The sequence below is a fragment of the Rhinatrema bivittatum genome, chromosome 1 (genome assembly GCF_901001135.1).
Source record: "Rhinatrema bivittatum chromosome 1, aRhiBiv1.1, whole genome shotgun sequence".
Lineage (NCBI taxonomy): Eukaryota > Metazoa > Chordata > Amphibia > Gymnophiona > Rhinatrematidae > Rhinatrema > Rhinatrema bivittatum.
In genome coordinates, this window is record NC_042615.1 from 739,311,757 (window position 1) to 739,331,695 (window position 19,939).

The 19,939-nt window shown below is 39.9% G+C and overlaps 1 protein-coding gene across 3 annotated transcripts in view; it reads left to right on the forward strand.

Annotated features, from left to right (window-relative positions):
* C1H5orf34 (chromosome 1 C5orf34 homolog) overlaps positions 1 to 18,011 on the forward strand; it is a 105,419-nt gene extending 87,408 nt beyond the window's left edge. For all 3 annotated transcript variants that reach the window (XM_029577780.1, XM_029577770.1, XM_029577790.1), the window contains 5 exons: positions 6,900 to 7,070; positions 7,239 to 7,369; positions 11,956 to 12,042; positions 15,161 to 15,201; positions 16,979 to 18,011. In XM_029577780.1, the coding sequence (XP_029433640.1) occupies positions 6,900 to 7,070; positions 7,239 to 7,369; positions 11,956 to 12,042; positions 15,161 to 15,201; positions 16,979 to 17,184 (636 nt within the window). In that variant the 3' untranslated portion in view covers positions 17,185 to 18,011. The remainder of the gene's footprint in view (positions 1 to 6,899; positions 7,071 to 7,238; positions 7,370 to 11,955; positions 12,043 to 15,160; positions 15,202 to 16,978) is intronic.
* Positions 18,012 to 19,939: the final 1,928 nt, after the last annotated feature.

Genomic DNA, 19,939 nt, shown 5'->3' on the forward strand with positions numbered 1-19,939 from the left:
CCCAATGTCATCTTGTGATATTGCACAGCTTAGATTTTCTACAGGGTTTTACATTCCCTTCCCTGATTGGTTATTATTTGAATGTTTCTGAAGTCCTATTGGGCCTTTTCTGTTTGTTCTATCTCCTCTTCCTATTGGTTCCTTTACCAAAAGAATCTCAGCAACATGCAAATATTTTTTCATGCAGATACGTTCAGTTGGAGGTAGGCTCTTTGCAGGCTAGCAGCTTGTAGTCATCCTCTTTCAGGATCTGAGAGGCATCATCTTTTTACCTCTTATTTACTATTAACCCAAAGCTACTGTCATCTTTCAGAGAAACTTTTTACAGCTGTATCAATTTCATTAATTTGTTTGGCTCCTCTTGGGATGCAGCCATAAGGGCGAAACTCGGCCAGAGTCAGGCGGGTACTGCATTATTGAATAAATCTTCTTTCCAAGGCTTCGGTCTTGTTTTCTGTTTTTACACAATTGTTTTGAGTCATTAAAACAGAAGCAGATTGTAGGTAACAGCAGAAGGTCCTTGTGAAACTAGGAAATGGGGTATCTAAATGGATGATGCAATTTAAAGTGGACAAGTGCAAAGTAATGCAGATAGGGAAAAATAATCCCAACTACAGATACACAATGCTGGGCTCCATGATAGGAGTCACTACCCAGGAAAAGGTCCTCTGAGTCCTTGTGGACATTTTCTTAAAATCTTCAGCTCAGTGTGCAGTGGCAATCAAAAAGTCAAATAGAACATTAGGAATTATTTGGAAATGAATAGAGAACAAAACAATATATTATACTGCCTTTGTATAGATCTATGTTGCGACTGCAGTTGAGTATTGTGTGCAGTTCTAATAGCCCCCATCTCAAAAAAGACATAGTGGACATAGAAAGGGTTCAGATAAGGGCAACAAAAATGATAAAGGGGTAGAAACGCCCTTGTGAACAAAGACTAAACAGATGTAAAACTAAATATCCACTGATTGACATCTACTGCACTGCCCTAGCAACAATATCACAGTTAGACATGGTATTAAAAATCAGCCCATTATCCCCAATAGAACGAAGTCCCCCAGGTAATCCAGCAGAGTTGAGACTACAAATGCAAGTACCTGAACCGGAAAAGGCTAATGAGAGCCTGGGAACACCGGAACAAGGTCATGTTCCATCCTTAGATTTGATTAGCTCCTCTGTTGAGTCATCGGAACCTGAGGTCTATGTCAGTAAACCTAATGAAAGGGAAAACTCTGAGGCAAAAATTATCCTTCCACAAATAAAGAGGTTAGAACTGAAAAAGCCTGAAATTATATCTCTGGAATCAATATGGGAGGCTATCCAGTCTCTAAATGAGAATATTTATACTCAAATGTCCCCAGTATATAGTAATATGGAGAAAATGGATGTGAGACTTGTGGAAGTTGAAAAAGAAATTCAAATTGAAAAATTAAATACCGCTAAAGTAAAGATTGAAATAGAAAGCAATAAAGCACAACAGAGTGCGATAATTAAAGATAATATAATTTTGACAAATAAATTGGAAAATATTGAAAACACCCTAAGGGGGAAAAATTTGCGTTTCATCAACTTCCCAAAAAGTCATTTAATTTCATCGAAGGAGATGTGGAAAAAATATATGTTAGAGGTATTAAAGATACCAGAACAGGCTTTACCAATAACTACTAGGATATTTTATATTCCTGGTAGTAGTATTGCTAAAGAAGGAGAAGACAGAAAGGTAAACAATGCCCCTACACAACTTAATTTAACTGAATTTCTAGAAACTTCTCAAAATGATCAAACTATACCTGCTACTATGGTGGTTTCCTATTTAATGGAAGCAGATAAAGAAATGACTTTGAGAATGTTTTTTAGACATAGAACTGAATTGTTTATGGGATACAAAGTTAATATATTTCCTGATTTGGCCAAGAGTACTCAAAAAAGGAGGAAACAATTCCTCATCTTAAGACCAAGAGTGTTAGAAATTGGTGCAATGTTTCTTTTGAAATATTTAATTAGACATTTACAAGGATATCAAAGTTTATCTTATGTTTTCTTCCATCCGAACCAACTTTCAACTTTTCTTGTGGGTAAGAGGGTAATGCCTGAGAGTTCATCCCCAAAAGATTAGGGAAATCTGTCTAGATAATTCGTTCATCTATGATGTATATCACTGTGCTTTGTTCCAAATTTCTTTAAAAGCTTAATAATTGAATTCCTTAGGTAGTACTTTGGATCTCGGATTGTGGACTTTGATTTATGATACAAAATGATATATTATATTATTCGTATTGAGATATTTCTTATATGATTTGATTTGTATATGTTTTCAAACAAGAAGTGATTTCTTGATGTAATGTTTAAAATTCATTAAAAAATATAAATATAAAATAAAAAAATCAGACCATATCCAATAACAAGCCAAGGACAAAACGGAGACCTAAGGAACAGTATAAGCAAAAACCGAACCAAACTAATAAAATTCGACATCACTCTACAAACACCAAAAACCAAAACACTAGTACTTGCTTCCAGTTCACCCTACTGCTACTGAATGCGCAATTAGTTTCAAGAAAAATCCCGCTAATCAACAATATCATTGACCAACAACCAACAATTTTCTGTATAACTGAAATCTGGCTAAATGACAGAGACAATATACTATTAAATGAATTATCACATCCAAATTACAACCTATTCCACATACCAAGACAAAAAAAAGAAAAGATGGAAGCTTACTAATAATCTGCAAAAAGGAGCTCAAATTGACACTTAAGAAAACTGAAATCTACCTGCCTCATGAAGTTGCCATATTAAAATCAAAACAATATTGGATTAGTATAGTGCCCTTCTGGCCTTCTCCAAAAAGCCTGCTTACCCTTAATCAAACTTTTCACCAAAGAATTCCCTACTCCAGAGACAATAATATTGGCTGATTTTAATCTTCATGTAAATGAGTCCCCAAGATCCATTTCCTGTGTCATGTTCCTTGAAGCAATGGAAGCCCTAGGATGGACTCAACACAACTCTGAAGCCTCCCATAAAGCTGGTAATACTCATCTTTGCCAATCCCAATAATTATAGTATTAAGACTGAACACACAATAATCCCATGGTCCAACCACCACCTAGTTAAAGCTAATCTAATATGTAAATAGCAAAAAGCTCTGAACAAATATCCACGCAAACATTCAGAAGGAAAATAAAAATTGAAACACTAACTATTGCATTAGAGTTGTAATGAGGCATTTGATTCCTGAGAAAAAATGATCAAAGAAACTTCAGACAAATATAGCCCAATCTAAACCAAAAACTCAAATAAAAATAGTAATCGCGGAAAAATGAACCCATGGTATAATGAAGATCTGAAAGAATCAAAAAAACACCTAAGAAAACTTGAAAAACCCCTTCAGACGAATCACTCAGAAAGATACAAATCACAGCTATCTTAATACCGAACACTAACAAATAAAAAAAAAAAAACAAAAAAACCCCCAAACAAAAAACTATTATGCAAAACAGATTCATGGAGTAATTTTCAACTCAAAACTTCTATTCGAGACATTTAAGAGTCTGATCAAAAATCTCTCTTCACTCCAAACATCGAACAATATATTCACAAAAGCTTCTTGTAATGACTACACAACAGCTTTAACTGAAAAAATCCAGAGGCTGAAACAAATCACCTTCACCTTCTCTCCCTACGCTTCTGAAGACCTATCTACAAATGATAAATGGTCATCCTTTGACACAATCTCAAAACTGGAAATAAGCAAATTCATAACAAAACTAAGACCAGCTTCTCACCTCCTTGACATGATACCAGCCTCCTCGCTGAAACAAGTCAACCAAAAAATAACCCCTACACTCACAACTCTTGACAACCTTGCTCTCGCAGAAGGATATAGGCCCCTGAAGACTAAAGCAGGCAGTTATAAAACCAATTTTGAAGAATAAAGAAGGAAGTTCTGGCGACTGGGATAACCACCAACCAATCTCGAACCTAACCTTCTTTGCGAAAATTCTTGAAAAAGCTGTTCTTTCCCAATTAGAGTTGCATCTTGAAGACAAAAAGACCCTATATGCTAACCAATTTGGGTTCTGGAAGAATCGCTCAACAGAAACTCTTCTACAATCCATAATAGATCCTATACTACGCGGCTTCGACTCTAATGAATCATATTGCCTAGCCCTGATCGTCTTAACTACAGCCTTTGACACGGTTGACTATGATCTGCTGTGCTACCAGCTGAGAAACATAGGGATTGATGGAAATGTACTGTTGGTTCACCTCATTCCTAGCAAGTAGATCTTTCCAGGTAAAACTTGACAATCACATATCTGACACATTCCAATGCACAACAGGTGTTCCACAGGATTCAACATTATCAGCAACACTATTTAATATTTACATGCTGTCTTTGTGCAAACTACTAACAGACCTCTGATTAAACTTCTTCCTATATGTGGATGTCCTGCATTTTTATATTCCTCTATCAAATTCATTTGAGAAAACAGCATCACTCATCTCTGAATATATGAACACAATAAAAGAAAAACTTGCACATCTGAAACTTTTGTTGAACCGAAAAAAACCCAAGGTAATTTGGTTTACCAAAATCTATTCCTCCAGACATTTATCTTGGAAATCACCAATTAATTCCAGCAACTCAAGTAAGAGATCTAGGAGTCCTAATCGATGAAAATTTAACTATGAAAGCCCACATTAGCAAACTGATTAAATCTGGTTTCTTCAAATTGCGAATCCTGAGCCAACTGAAACCTCTACTAAGCACTGTAGATTTCAGAACAGTACTACAACCTCTAATATTTTCAAACCTAGATTATTGTAATTCCCTCTTAGAACTTCCGGCGAGCCACCTAAAACCACTACTACTGCAAAATGCTGCAGCCAGCCTACTGACTGGAACAAGGAAATACGACCACATCACACCAACTCTGATAGCACTGCACTGACTCCCTGTTCAGTCAAGAATATTATACAAAGTCCTAACAAAAATATTTGACAACATTGGTATGAGCAACGACCTGATGGCATTAATATTTAATCAACTCAAAACTGTGATGTTTGAGACGTACGGTCCTCTTTAAATGGTAGCCTTGCAAACTTCAAAGATAAGTATTTTTCCATCCTCATATTGAAAGAACTTTTTCTAAAACTACTTTGTTATTTATAGGATAAAGATTCTGTGTCCATGAATTTCGCATGCCCCTGAAGAAGCTTTTAAAGCGAAACACTGGCTGTGTTGGGCTATATTATGCTTAAATTTAAAGAGTCGATCCTTTAACATCTGTTTTAGGATGGAGGACTATTTTTAAGAAAAATATAAAAATATATGCAAAAAATATTTTTTGAAGTATTAAAGTATGATGAAGGTGGATGATTAGAAGACCGGTTGGTGTCTTGTTTTGAAGTCACACACGTCAGGCTTGCTGACACCTTCTTAGGCTAATATTTCAATTTCCTTTGGGTTCCACATTGTTGTATAGATATTAATATTTAATCCACATTCTCACACAAACGCTTAGATCTCAGAATAAAGGCCTACTTGAAATCCCAACCATAAGAGATTTTCATCTCTCAAACTAGAGACAGAGCAATTTCAATTGCTGGCCCAAAACTTTGGAACTCCATGCCAGAGTTTCTCTGAGCAACAACAGACATTAAGAAATTTAAAAAAGACCTGAAAACTTGGCTATTCAAATGTGCCTACTGTCTGACTGGTACATTCAACTCGCCCTGACTTTGATGACCAAAAATATGTCTTGAACTTTACCCCCTTACTCTCATCCCTCCCTATAATCTGGTTCGCCCATTCCCCTAGAATCTGATGACCAAATATATCTCAAACCTTGCCCCCCTACTCTCAACCCTTCCCACATTCTGGTTATGCTTGCACAGGTATCTATCTCTATAGTAATCCCTTAGTACTAGATTGTCTCTCTGGGTTTATCACCTGTGTGTATGCCTACCTCTGTACTCACCTTATTTATTTTAATTATTTATTTGCTTTTCTATACCAAGGTTCGTTGGATCATCACATCGGTTTACAATAAAATATATAAAACCCAGTTATAAAAGAAAATTGGAAAAGGTACATCTAAGATATTAAAAGCAATTACTTTCTGTGAGTGTGAAACCTGTACACTGTGAACTAATGATTCTCACATGGAATGACACACTCAGGTAAATAAATTAGAGCTCTTCAGCTTGGAGAAGAATTGGCTCATAGGGAATATGATTGAGACTTGTAAATTCATGAGTGTAGTAAAATGGGTAAATAAAGAATGGTTATTCACCCACTCAAAAATGCGAAAGTTAGTGTGGAGTAAACATGAGTACCACAGGGAAGCACATGGCGAAGAACAGGGTGTGAAGCCAATCAACAATGCTGTTCCAAATAATGGTGCAGTGAAGTCTTCTTTGATACTCCTTTAAAGTCTAAAATAAAAGATGTTTTCTGAAAGATAAGAGAGACTTCACCATTACTAACTAAGCACAAAAAAGGATAGCATAAACTACATATTATATGATGGCAGAAAAAGACCATCAGTCCCATCCATTCTGTCCAGTTATTCCTGTCCACACTGTCAAGTATATATATCCCAGCTACCAGCCATAGAGCCCTACTTGCCTGTAGGATATAACTTTTTATCTAAGGTGGTTTTTTTTTGTCTTCAACTCTCCTGGAAAGATGAAGAGGATAAAGGTTATATAGAATTTACCATACTTTTTCCAGCGGCAGGAAGTGAAATCCTTGGTGGTATTTGTCTATTTTTAATTTGTTTTCTTAGATATCGATCTGGGTGTTTCAAAATGAATGCTTTCCCTGTTGCTGTTAAGTATGTTTGTAAGATAACACCTAATGAATGTTCATTTTTTTGCTTTAGGAGTCTTTGATTGGTGAAGATGGTAGATTACCAGTTCTTTTAGAGCAAACCATTATTCCAAACCTAGGAAGATTTACAGCATACTCTGATAGCAAAATATTTGTGACATTCTGTGATGGTGTGACCCTGCAGATGATTTGGGACTTTAGCTTTTGTTATGGACAAACACAGGTAAAACTTCTGGTTTTCTTTGCTTATTTTCTGGCCAATCTGGGTGTTATAAAGCATAAAAAATGAAACTTTGTATGTGTAAACAACATTTAGGGGTTTTACAACTTTTTCAGTGTGAAGATTGTATGATATCGCAACTAACCAGACTTTTTTTCTGTGCTATTACAGGGTCATGATACTAATAGCATACCCACAGCATACAAAACTTTACAAGAGGCTGCTGTTGGCTGGTGCCAGTTAATTTTTCCTGATGGAGGAAGCCAGCTAATACAAATAGATTGCCCTGGATATTATGCAAGGTGAATAAGGGTCATTGGTGTTTTCATTTTTTTTTCCCCCAAGAAAGGACATTCTACTTGAAAGATATGTGCAGACAAATTACAATTAGAAAAGTAATCACTGATTTTATACCAAGGTGATAAAAACAAAAATCCATTTATTTACAACTGTGGGGCAACTTCAGAGAGTTAAATTGAAGCAACAAGATCTGTCCATCCTTCTAAGGTAGTTCTTTTTGAGCTGTTACTGTTTGCTGTTTTAGTTTGTCTAACATATGTTTGCTGCATTTTGTGTATATATGGTAATTAAATTCCCGAATTTGAAGCCCTCCACTTGTAACTACGAACTCCGAGACAATGTAAATGACAATGAAAATAGACAGAAAATCTCTGGTATAATTAGAAAAGTTTTACATTCTAGGAAATACAAAAAATATATACGTGTAAGACCGCCACTTAATCAGCCCTTACAATATGTATAGGTCGTATCCAAAAGAGGTCCTCTTATGATTTTTTTTTTTTTTTTTTTTTTTTTAACTAATATGCATCTAAAAATCATTCATTCATATAAACTTGTGCAGTCATTGTCCCAACAAAAATGTGAGCAAGTGCAGAAAAATTTAGACACAAGATTTTTGTGTCTATGAGAGAGGGAGAAATTTTAGGTCTAATTATGAGTGGAGTGCAGGATTTGGTGAGAGAGGTAACTGTGGTGGGGCCGCTTGGCAATAGTGATCATAATATCAAATTTGAATTAATGACTGGAAGGGGGACAGTATGTAGATCCGTAGCTCTAGCACTAAACTTTCAAAAGGGAAACGTGAACAAAATGAGAAAAATAGAAAAAAAAACTGGAAGGTGCAGCTACAAAGTTAAAAAGTGTGCAACAGGCGTGGACATTGTTTAAACAAAAACAAAAAAACCCCATCCTAGAACACAGTATTCTATGCATTAAGAAAGGTGGAAGGCAAAACGATTACCGGCATGGTTATAAGGTGAGTTGAAGGATGCTATTTTAGCTAAAAGATCCCTCAGAAGAAAATAGGATAAAACATAAGCATTGGCAAGTTAAATGTAAGACAGGCTAAGAGAAAATTTAAAAAGAAGTTGGCTATAGAAGCAAAAACTCACAATAAAAACTTTAAATATGTCCGAACCAGAAAGCCTGCAAGGGAGACAGTTGGACCGTTGGATGATCAAGGAGTTAAAGGGTCACTTACGGAAAGATTAAACTATTTCTTTGCTTCAGTGTTTACTGAAGAGGGTATTGGAGAGCTACCCGTTCCGGAGAAGGATTTCATGGGTGGTGATTCAGATCAGCTGAACCAAATCACAGTGAACCTGGAAGATATGGTAGGCCTGATTGACAAACTGAAGTGTAGTAAATCACCTGGACACCCCAGGGTGCTGAAAGAGCTAAAAAATGAAATTTCAGACCTATTAGTAAAAATTTTAAATCATCCGATATACTTGAAGATTGGAAGATGGCCAATGTAACCCCTATATTTAAAAAGGAATCCAGGGGTGATCCGGAAAACTATAGACCAGTGAGCCTGACTTCAGTGCCGGGAAAAAGCATGGAAATTGTTATAAAGAATAAAATCACAAAACATTTAAATAGACATGTTTTGATGGGACACAGCCAACATGGATTTACCCAAGGAAAGTCTTGCCTCACAAATCTCCTACATTTTTTTGAAGGGGTGAATAAACATGTGGACAAAAATGAACTGGTAGATGAGGTGTATTTGGATTTTCAGAAGGATTCAGTTCATTGGAGCCTGGATAGACTTGTTATAAGAGAAGGCATTCTTCCTGTCGAAAGGGCCAGAATTTTTCTGGGTCTGGTAAAATCTCTGCTGAAGCAAAATCTATCCTTGTTCTTCTAAGCTATATGGCACAATGGTGCATGTTTTTCCTGTGAATTTACTGCACATGTATGGTCTTTAATAGGCTGTAGAAAGCCAGTGGAGCAATGGGTCCAGTCATTATCCCATCAAATCTCCGTGATTTCTGAGATCTGAGCATCCCTCCATTGTTGGATGAACTCTGATGTTCTGACAGTGGGTCTTTTTTGCTTCGTGTCTCAGTGCATCAAGTGATCTGTCCATTGGTACTTCTTTCAACGAGTGGGAAGTGCACACTGGTGCCTCTTGGATCCAGGAGATGTGGTCCCTAGCAAAAAGTCAACTGCAATTTAACTTTCTGGAGCTGAGAGCCATCCATTATGACCTAAGGGCGTTCTACCATCTGTTCTTGAACTCGAACATCTTAATCCAAACAAGCAACCAGGTGGCTATGTAGGTAAGTTTTAGGGGTTCAGGACCCTGTCTACTACATGGCACTTCCGGTTCCCCTCCTACTTCACTTCATGACCCTAAGTTCAGGAAAAGACAATGTTTTTTTCCTAGGACAAGCAGGATGGTAGTCCTCACATATGGGTGACATCATCAGATGGAGCCCAACATGGAAAATTTCTATCAGTTTCTAGAACTTTAACTAGCCCACTGAGCATGCCCAGGATGCCACTGTCCATGTGGAGTCCCTCTTCAGTTTTTATTTTTCAGCGAGGCTTTCACATCGCTGCTTTTGAGCTTGTGGTTCTTTTTGTGGAAAACTATTTCTTTTTCCTTCTTCCTGGTCAGGCCGGGTCCCTCTGTCTCCTGGGGTTCGTGGCTAGACATCGCAGTACATTTTTTCATGTTAGTGGTAGATTTACCAATGGGGCCGTTGCCTGGTATCTGCCAGCCATTGACCCTGCACCATCAATCGCCATCTTCCCATGGCTCCAAGCTCGGGAAGGCATCTGCACTGTCCGAGTTGCCCCTGAAATGGCCCCGGTCCAAGGAGGCTCCAACCTCCCTCGAGACCAAAGGCCCAAGGTGATCCCCCACCAGCTTTGGTGGTGGGCACTGATCCCATTCGGGGCTCTGACGGGGATTCTGTTTTGCCGCCGCCTCCTCAAGCTGTCCTCTCATTGTCAGCATTTGAGGAGTTGGAGCGCTATGTACAGTGGGAAGTCGGTCGAGCCCTACAAGGCATCAAACTGCCGGTTCCTTCAGGACAGCCACCGCTGCCAGAACCGTCTCCATCGATGTTCGCTCCCTTGCTTAGAGCATCTGGATTTACTGCTCGGAGCCTTACTGATGCAGTCTATCTTAGTACCCTGGCCACCCTCGATGCCACACGGGGCACCGAAGCGACCTCTACCAGAAGCTGTTCCTGTGGTCGATTCCTCTAATAAGGAAGGACCATAGGGTTCGGTGACGATTCCCTCTGTGTTTCCGGTGCCACCGGTGCACCCCTCAGTGCCCATAGCGCCCCCGGTTCCAGCACCCATACCTTTGGCGCTCCTGGTGCCTTAGGGGTCAAGGCCTAGACCTAGCATAGGGGCCTCATCTCTGGTGTCCCCAGGTGCTTTAAGTGAGGAGGAAGCCCCCTTTGACCCTTGTGTAGGGGGGAGGCATTCCCTTCCCTCTGAGCCCTCGCCTCCGAAGGAAAGACGCAAGTCTCCACCAGAAGACCTGACTTTTGCCAGTTTTGTGAGTGCTATGTCAGAGTCTGTGCCCTTCCAGCTTTTAACTGAACAGGACTCCAGACACAAAATGCTGGAGATCGTACAATTTGTGGATGCCACTAAGGAGGTCATAGCAGTGCTGGTGCATGACATCTTCAAGGATCTGTTCATCTGCTTGTGGGAGCACGCCATTTCAGTCCCCCCAGTGAACCGAAAGACCGATGCAGTTTACTTGGTGCAACCTACCATGGGGTTTGAGCACAGCCATCTTCTACATCATTCTGTGGTAGTGGAATCCACTCTTGAGAGCTAAGAGGGCATGGACCCATGCTTTGGCTCCTCCAGGTCATGATCATAGGACCCTGGATGCCTAGGTCGGAAAGTCTTCCAGGGGTCCCTGTTGGCGGCCCAGATAGCATGTTACCAGTTGTATATGGGTCAGTACTCAAGGACCCTCTGGAAACAGGTTCAAGATCTGGTGGAACGCCTTCCACAACAGCTTCCTGAAGATGATTCAGCAAAGAGTGGAGTGTGACAAGCACGAGGTCCAATCTGCTTATGATGTCTGTGAAACGGCAGTGAGGTTAGCTGCTGTAGGTCTAGGTGCCCACCACCTGGCCTGGCTTTGGGCCTCTGATCTCCGGCCAGAAGTGCAGGAGCGCATTGCAGATCTCCTTTGTACTGGTGAAACTCTTTTTTCAGATAAAATCAAGGAAGCAGTAGCACAGCTGAAGGATTATAATAAAACCCTCTGGCAAGAAGCCATTATGGCAGGGTTTGAGACGGCCCTTTTACTGCCCAAGGAAATATTATCTTCCAGTGAGTAGAACAGGTTTGCAGCCTGCTGTGCCTGGAACACACATGCAACAGCTGTGTGCCCCTTGGCCACAATCAGCCCTGCAGGTAAGCAGCTCTTCTTATTTCAGAATTTTATGGTGTTCTTTTATAGCAAATTTTTTAACTGGTATGGGAAATTTAATTGTCTAACTCTATTTACAAGGTTTGTTTTCATGTTTTAATATAATCAGGATTTTCTACATAAGGATTTTCTTTTTAACTTGAAGAATTCATTCTTGTCACCCTCTAACAGCTATGTGCAGACAGCAACAGCATGGTGCAGGTGGTTAAATGAACATGCTCAAAGTCCAGTCCCAGCCCCCAGTATTGAGGAAAACTGGTAAGGATTCCAGTTTTGTTCTACATTGGATATAGTTCAAAAGAATTTATTTACATTTATGATGTAAAATGTAAGTTTCATTACTATTTTTATTTTTTATAGCAATACAATTAAAATTATAAAATGGGAAGACCAAATATCTAAAACAACTGCACATGTTATTTATATGAAGTAAAACTTTGTTTAAAAGCATAATTGAAATTATTTGGTTCAATTTATCAGGAAAACAGCCAGTTGTTCACTTAGAAAATGTAAGTAAATTTATATATACAGAAAGCAATTTCAAAGTGCACAAAAAATGAATTTGACCCTCTTCTCACACTTCTGACATTCTAAATCATTCTCTCAAATTGGGGAGGGACCGTTGGGCTGTTGGAAGAGGTCCTTATAAGGGTCAGAAGCCATAATGAAAATTATGTATGAGAGTATAGAAGCATGACAGCAGTAAAAGACCATACAGCCTACCTAATCTGCCCATCCATACCAACTATCTTTTTATAAACTTATTTCCAAAGAAGTTTCTTTAAGTCCCTTCATTTGGTTACTGGCACAACAAATAGTAATAGTGCAGACTTGCTCCACAGCCTGCTAGCGTGGTGGGAGTCTTTAATTGGTCTCACAGCCAGGCTTACTAATTGAATTCATTATGGTAGTACATTTTATGACATTGGCATCTGTTTGTAAGAACAAATAAACTAAACTGCCTTCCTGGCTCTAAAAATTAAGACTGCCGAAAACAATGTACACAGGTTAAAAAAAAAAAAATTGCATATCAGAGCAAAATAAAAACATATATTTCCTTGTGTGTAGACGGATGGATTCGGGAGCAGTGGGTTATGCTCCCCTGCTAGCAGATGTCAGCTTGCTCGGTCTCCATCACAGTATATATACTCCTGCAGTGACACCAACCTGCCAGTATTCTGTCTCCAGCAGTTGGTGGACATGCATCTCCCTATGGGGATTGCTTCAGGTTCTGGAAGGAGAATTTAACATAGAAAAAGAAAAGCCCTGCTTTCCTGCAGTGATACCAAATGGTCCCTCCCCTTGTTGAGAATTCCTGAGGTGATTTCCCTGATCACTCAGATGGGTTCCCGGCGTGGACTTTGCTGATTGTACAGCTTAAAGGCAGCGGGTGCAGGAGGAAGAGTGAGGTGGTGACGGCACATGCCCTTCCCCCCCACCCACCCCCACCCCCCTCCAAGCTGGAGACCGCCTCTGTACTCAGCCTGTAAGGGCTGAGTTTGGGTAAATGTGTAAAAAAAAAAAAAAAAAAAAGTTTCTAAAGACAGAGACTGTATAGAGGGGTTTGCAGGGCTTCCTCTGGTCGTGCTCGGCGCACCGTTCCAACTTTCGTTCCCACTCCCGTGGGGGGTTAGGGAAACTGGGCAGTCTGGCGGGTTGAGCAGCCTTGGTGGGCTAGGCCCCGCAGTTGGGCTTTTTGCCTGCACACCATGCGGTAGACCATGCTTCTGTGCATGCCTTATTGCCCTCTACAAGACGACGGTGTGCACAGTGCGTCGGCTCTGCGCACTCATTGTGTATTCAGTTTTAGGCGTGCCTAAATTTCTAAGTGCTGGTAGCGCACCCGGGCCTTAACGCACAGTGGGCCGGATTTTAAGAGATACGCGCGAGCATAGATTTGTGAGTGCTACCCAGCGAACACAAATCTACGCCCAATTTTATACACGCGCGCACATGTTATAAAATCCAGGGTCAGCGCGCACAAGGAGGTGCACACTTGTGCAACTTGCGCGAGCCGAGCCCTAGGGGAGCCCCGATGGCTTTCCCTGTTTCCTCCGAGGCTGCATCAAAATCGGAGCGTCCTCGGAGGGAACTTTCCTTCCGCCCCCCAGCACTATCTAAACCCCCCCACTAACCTTTGTTCCATTAGTTGCACCTGCCTCTGGGCAGGTGTAGGTTGCGCGCATGATCCCCCGGCATGGCCGCTGTGCCGAGGCCTCGGGCCCACTCCCCGCTCCTTTTTTCAAGCCCCGGGACATACGTGCGTCCTGGGGCTTGCGCGCGTCTCTGGGCCTACGCAAAATAGGCTTGGCGCGCCCAGGAGCAGGTACTCGCGGTTACGACCATAATGTACGTGCATAACCCTTTTAAAATCTGCCCCAGTTTGTCCATGTGTTTTATGGCGCCTAATTTTTGTGTGCTTTTAATTTTTTCAGTGCGAGCCGGCTGAACACACACTGATGGTGCCGATTAGCAAGAAACTCAAGCACCTTCCTGTGTTGCCTATCATATTCAGGCATCTCAGCCTGACATGTCCTCTAACCAGTCATCCACTTAGAGATGGCACAGACCAGCACATTCACTTTGGGGAAATATAAACACTCCCTCATCACTGGATCCAGGAGGCACAGACATTCCAATGTCCGACTCCCTTTGAAACTTGCCTCCGGGGCTCCCCATTCAAGATCAGTCCCTGAACGGCAGCCATAACAGGGAAAAAAAACAAGAGGCTTTACGCAAGGAAACCAAAATGGGATTCTTCTTATATGTTATTACATTTTTTAGTTTGCTAGTTGCTATAATTTAAATTTAGTTTTGACAGTAGTACACTGCCTATATCTGGTTCCATGCATGACATACATACAGGTGATGTCATCAAAAAAGAAAAAAAAACTCTGCCTCCAGTTGCTGGATAGGGGACTAAACCCACATATTCTTGACTGGTATAGCAGAAGTAAAGGAAAGGAAATTATCAGGTAAGTCTTAATTTCTCCTTTTAGCCATTTATAGATGATAAATGTTATCTTACTTTGCGTCTGTATGTATAGCAAGCACTAGTAGCTTCAGATTTATTTAATGTTTGGGTACTTAGCGTGTACTTATGACTTGGATTGGCCACTGTTGGAAACAGGATACCGGGCTTAATGTACCCTTGGTCTGACCCAGTATGGCAATCCTTATGTTCTAAGCACATTTCTGTTCTGAATGTAGACCTGGAGCTCTTTGTATGAAGCATTTTTCCCATAGGCACAAAAGAGGAAAAAAGCTTTAGTATATAGACCCCCAGTAAAATAAATAAATAAATAAATAAATTCTATTTCACTATTCCTTCTGCTGCATATAGAACCATTTCATCTTGCCTTCTATCCTTTGATAGGTCTGCTACTGCGGAAGTTGAGAAAATAAAGCGATTTCAGTGTATCCTTTTATTAAATATTACTTTGCTTATTTGGGAATTGCATAGAAATATGTGTCATCGTCGCAGAAGACAGCAGGTGTTATAATTGTACTGTGAGTGTTTTTAATAATGCAGAGCTCCTAGTAGCCATTTGTTTAGTTTAAAATGTATATTCTGCCTGCACAAAGTTCAAGACAAAATAATGAAAAGATGTCACGTCATGGGGGCATTTTTGAGACCATCGGATTGAGGTCCCTTATTCAGACCTCTGAAGATGAAATAAAGGACTCTTAATCTTCCAAAGCTCATTTCCTGCGTACAGCAAAAGCTCTGGAAATACACTTCCTGCCTGAGCTGGCCCTGGAGCACATATGCTGTCCTGTCATATTGTTTAAAGAAGGGGAGTTCTTGGAAGATGGGGGCAACAGTGTGCTACTGACATAGGGCAGGGGGAGAACCAAGCAAATGCTGCCTGGGCTAAATATTTCTGGCTCTAAGCAGCCAGGGGAAGCATTCCAAGGCAAATGTTTTCAATCTGGCAGACATGGTGGGGAAGGGGTTTGTAGACACCTGCCCTAGATTTATTTAACTTCAAAGGTTTCATGTTCCAGATATTGATGTTTAGCTATTATCAGGGCTGGCTTATGCCTACCAAGCAGCAAACCTGAGTTTTTTTCTGGCACGGTTCATATTCTACACATCTCTGCCATTAGTGGCACCAGCTGACATGAAATACAGGCAGCCCTCAATCTTCCTAACTATGGGACTGATGTAATAAGCAGCACTAAAGGTGCCACGGGTTTTTTGCACTTACTTGCATGTGTTTCTTTTTGTCTGTGATAACCTTAGGTGGGTACGTAATAACGTATCCAGTGCGGGGGGGAAAAAATGCAGAAGCCCACTTAACAATACGTGGCTGGTTTAGCGCTAGTGCATGCAGTTGAGCCAAATTATTCATGGTCTATGCAGGGAGCTGTGCATCAATTAGTGCGGGTTTTTGTACGTGGGTTTTTTAGTGTTAGGGTCAGGGCAGGAATTGTTAAAGCACGTATCTGGAGACCGGTTTTGCTGGCATTAGTATGGTTGTCCATGCAGCTCTAGGGTAATCATGGATTACCTTCACTTTTTCCAGATGTTTGTTTCATTCTGCGGGTCAGCAGAAAAAAAATCTGCTGTATTACTCATGCCTACTGTCCTCCACCAGAACAGCTGCCTCGTGATCTGAGATGGAACATGAAGGGGATAGACATTGCTCTATCCATCTTCAACTCCACTCCTGGACTACTAATTTCTTCATGGTTTTATTGAAAGGGGAAGGCCCCTCCTCCAAGAATCACTAACGGGTCACCACATTAATGCGGGTTTTGGTGCCGGTTTGTGCACGGTTTATTACATAGGGCTGTGAGTATATTTGTGTACACTTTTCCGTGCGGGTTTCACATCAGCACAGACTTTGTGTGCATCTAATTTACATGTGCGGCCTCTTTACATCATGTGGAGGTGCCTGCTTTGGTTGCGCACATTAAAAAAAGAAAATGTATAGACTACTAGTGCCGATTTCACCATAGGGCTTATTACATCGGTCTTTATAGGGAGTACATGTAATGGCTCTCTCCGGGTAGGAAGGAAGATGAAGCCAAACCTGTGTATGAAAATCACTAAAAGGATTCTACTTTGGGCCTACCTACAAAGACAGGTCGTGTGTGTGTGTGTGGGCGGGGGGGGGGGGGGGGGGAGAGGTTGTCAATGGGGCAGATTCATACTTCCTTGTTTATATTCTTAACAAAACTTTTTTAGTTTTACTGGAGAATAGTAATATACCAAGGCACAATTCAACTACAAAAAATATTGAACACATCAGAACTAACAAAATCTACTTGCCTGAGGATTCAGCATTGCCTGAGCAAACCGATGCTAAAAGCATAGTGGCAGTTTTAGAAAAAACTTCAAAAACTATCCAAGATATTGAATGTCTTTTATCTTCCCCCTCATTCAGGAAATAAGGTAATGGGGGAAAAAACTGAAGAAACCTGGCCTTTAATAGATGAGGAAATGAACTGATGCCAGAGACTACAGCATTTGCTCTGAGCAGTACAAGTTTACTGCAATCCCAGCAGCCCAGAAGGTTTTCAAGGGTGCTGTTGGAATTGAGGAGGGGACTGAAGATAATTTATTTTGACCATCTACTGCTGGGGGGGGTTATAAGGAAGAGGTGGCTGGCGATCTGCTCCAGCACTAATTTTGGCACAATCTTTGTAAGGTGATAGGGGATTGGGTTGACAGGCCCCACTTTTGTTTCACTGGAGGATTGAGCAAGCAGGCCTGTTAGGTTGTGGGTTTTTGTGTTTTTGTTACCATGGTTGCATTTAACCACCTATTTTCTTTGCGTATAGCTGGTTAAAGTTATCTGGGATCACATTACTGAATCCCTTTGGAATCTTGACCAATGATATTCAAGCAATAACCACTTAGGTTTCAAAGTTATCCATCTACATATAGTCGGATAACTTTATTTGAGGATATTCAGCAAGATGTTTATCCTTCTGAATTTCTCTGAGAACTTATCCAGCTAACTTTTAGCTGGATAAATTATCCATTTTACTTTTGTACGAATATTGGTTTCCAAAGGTTTTTCCCATTTTGTGTATATGGAGAAATGATTAGTATATAGGGCCCTTTAATCTTTGATAACACCAATGCATGAACAATCCCAGTGATGAAAGATCATTGTAATGCTTTTGTAAATTACATTAATTTCTCTTTGTGAGGGAAAGAGCATGTGGTCAAAATGGAAGTTGTAACTAAATAAAAAGTAATTTCTTGTTAGATATGCTCTGTGTATAAATTATCAATATTCAAATATGAATTGTTGCTAGCATATTATATATTGACTCTGTCATTTTGCTTCACTTTTCATATATCTAAGGCAGTAATAATGAACCTGTTACAAAGTGGCAAATCTAGACAAAGATATTGGCGCTCAACAGGCAGAACTCAAAACTGAAAAAAAATGAACTCTCAATGAAAAAAGCATTCACCAGCATGGGATTTCATGCATGGCAACTGAGCTCCATGGTTTGCCATTTAATGAATGATCTAATGAATGAATTGGGGTTGTGGACTTCCTGAAAATGTAACATACAAAATGTTGTGTGTTTGCAGATCATGCAGTTGTGCATTCCTGGGGCCTTTTTTTTTTTTTTTTTTTTACCAGTTCTGGTTTTTGTTGGGGGGTTTTTTTGCCCTCTGCAGTATTTTAGTTTAGTATCTGTTTCATTAGTTTTAGGCCAGTAATGTACTATTTTGTATAGTGAAGACCTGTTATCAATGATTTACAACAGCCATGGTCTCAGTCTCCTCAGTGACCACCAAATGAAACATTGGCCCTATAGATCCTGCTAGCCATTTCATATGACAAATGTAAGTGTATATTATGTTCTTACAGGACTTTATAATGTTCCATATGGTTAAATACCAATATGGGACATTCCAGTCAGTTCAACTCATAGAAAAAACTATTGTAGTAACAGTCCTCTGCCGGTGGCCACATACCAGCACACCATCTGGAACCCTAAAATTCTGGGCTCTAGATCCAGCTACTAGGTGTCACCATTGTGTAATGACTGACCCATTCCCTGAGAGGGTGTGAAAGATACGTCAGCTGATCCAAAGAACAGACGACCCTTGAATCAAATCCTAATCTTCTGCATGTAAAGTGCAGTACTGCCACATGAGCCACAGGACCAAAACTGGTCATAATTTGTAAATATACAGATAATAAGGGTAACAAAAAAAAAAGTGCAATCTTTTTTTATTTGACTAACTTAATATATTTCTTGACTAACTTTCGAGAGCTAATGTTCTTTCCTTAGATCAGAAGAGAATGAGCAAAAGATGACATTACAAATAAATAAATGAATTTGGTAATGTCGTCTTTGCTCATTCTGAGCTCCATATTCAGTTGCTGGCCAAATTGTAAATGTAGCTGTATAAACTTAACCAGGCTATCTAGGGATATTCAGTATATAGAATCTATAAGAATATAGATAGCTATGTTAAATATAGCTGGATAAGTTTATCAGGCTAACTTTAGGACAGCTCTATGGTATAATCAGAGTTTGCTGGATATGTTATCCAACTAACTTTGAATATCAGTTAGCCAGCTATGTTATCCAGCTAACTGAATATCAGAGTTTTTGCAGTGTACTTTGTGTTTTTTCATGTGTTTATGAATGTTTCTCAGTAATCTACAATGATCCTTCAGGAAGTGCATTTAGTGGAATATAAGTACTAAAATAAATGGTTAGCCAGATAACTGGCTAGCCTAACTCAGATAACTGGCTAGCCTAACTCCTCCCAGTTATGCACCCAGAATGTCCTTAACTTAACCAGCTAAATTTTAGCTGGATAAGTAGGGGGGAAATATTCAGAAGTCGGCATTTAGCTGGATAGCTTGTGAATTTTCTAGCTAAATGCCTCTGAATATGGGCCTCAAAATGTACAAAGTTAGTCTAATAAAAAGATATCGCCTATCTATATATTTTTTTACTTTTGTGTTCAAGTAGACTAACACAATAGCTGCACCACTTTATAATTTGTAAATGTCTTCAAAAGCATTTATTTGTGTTACCTTCACATGAGATAGGACCTGATTTAAATATTGAGCAAAAGTAGAGACAAAAAAAAATGCCAAAAGCCTGCATAAGTCATTTTGCATAATCTTAAAATAATACATTTTTTTGCCCATGGATTTAATTT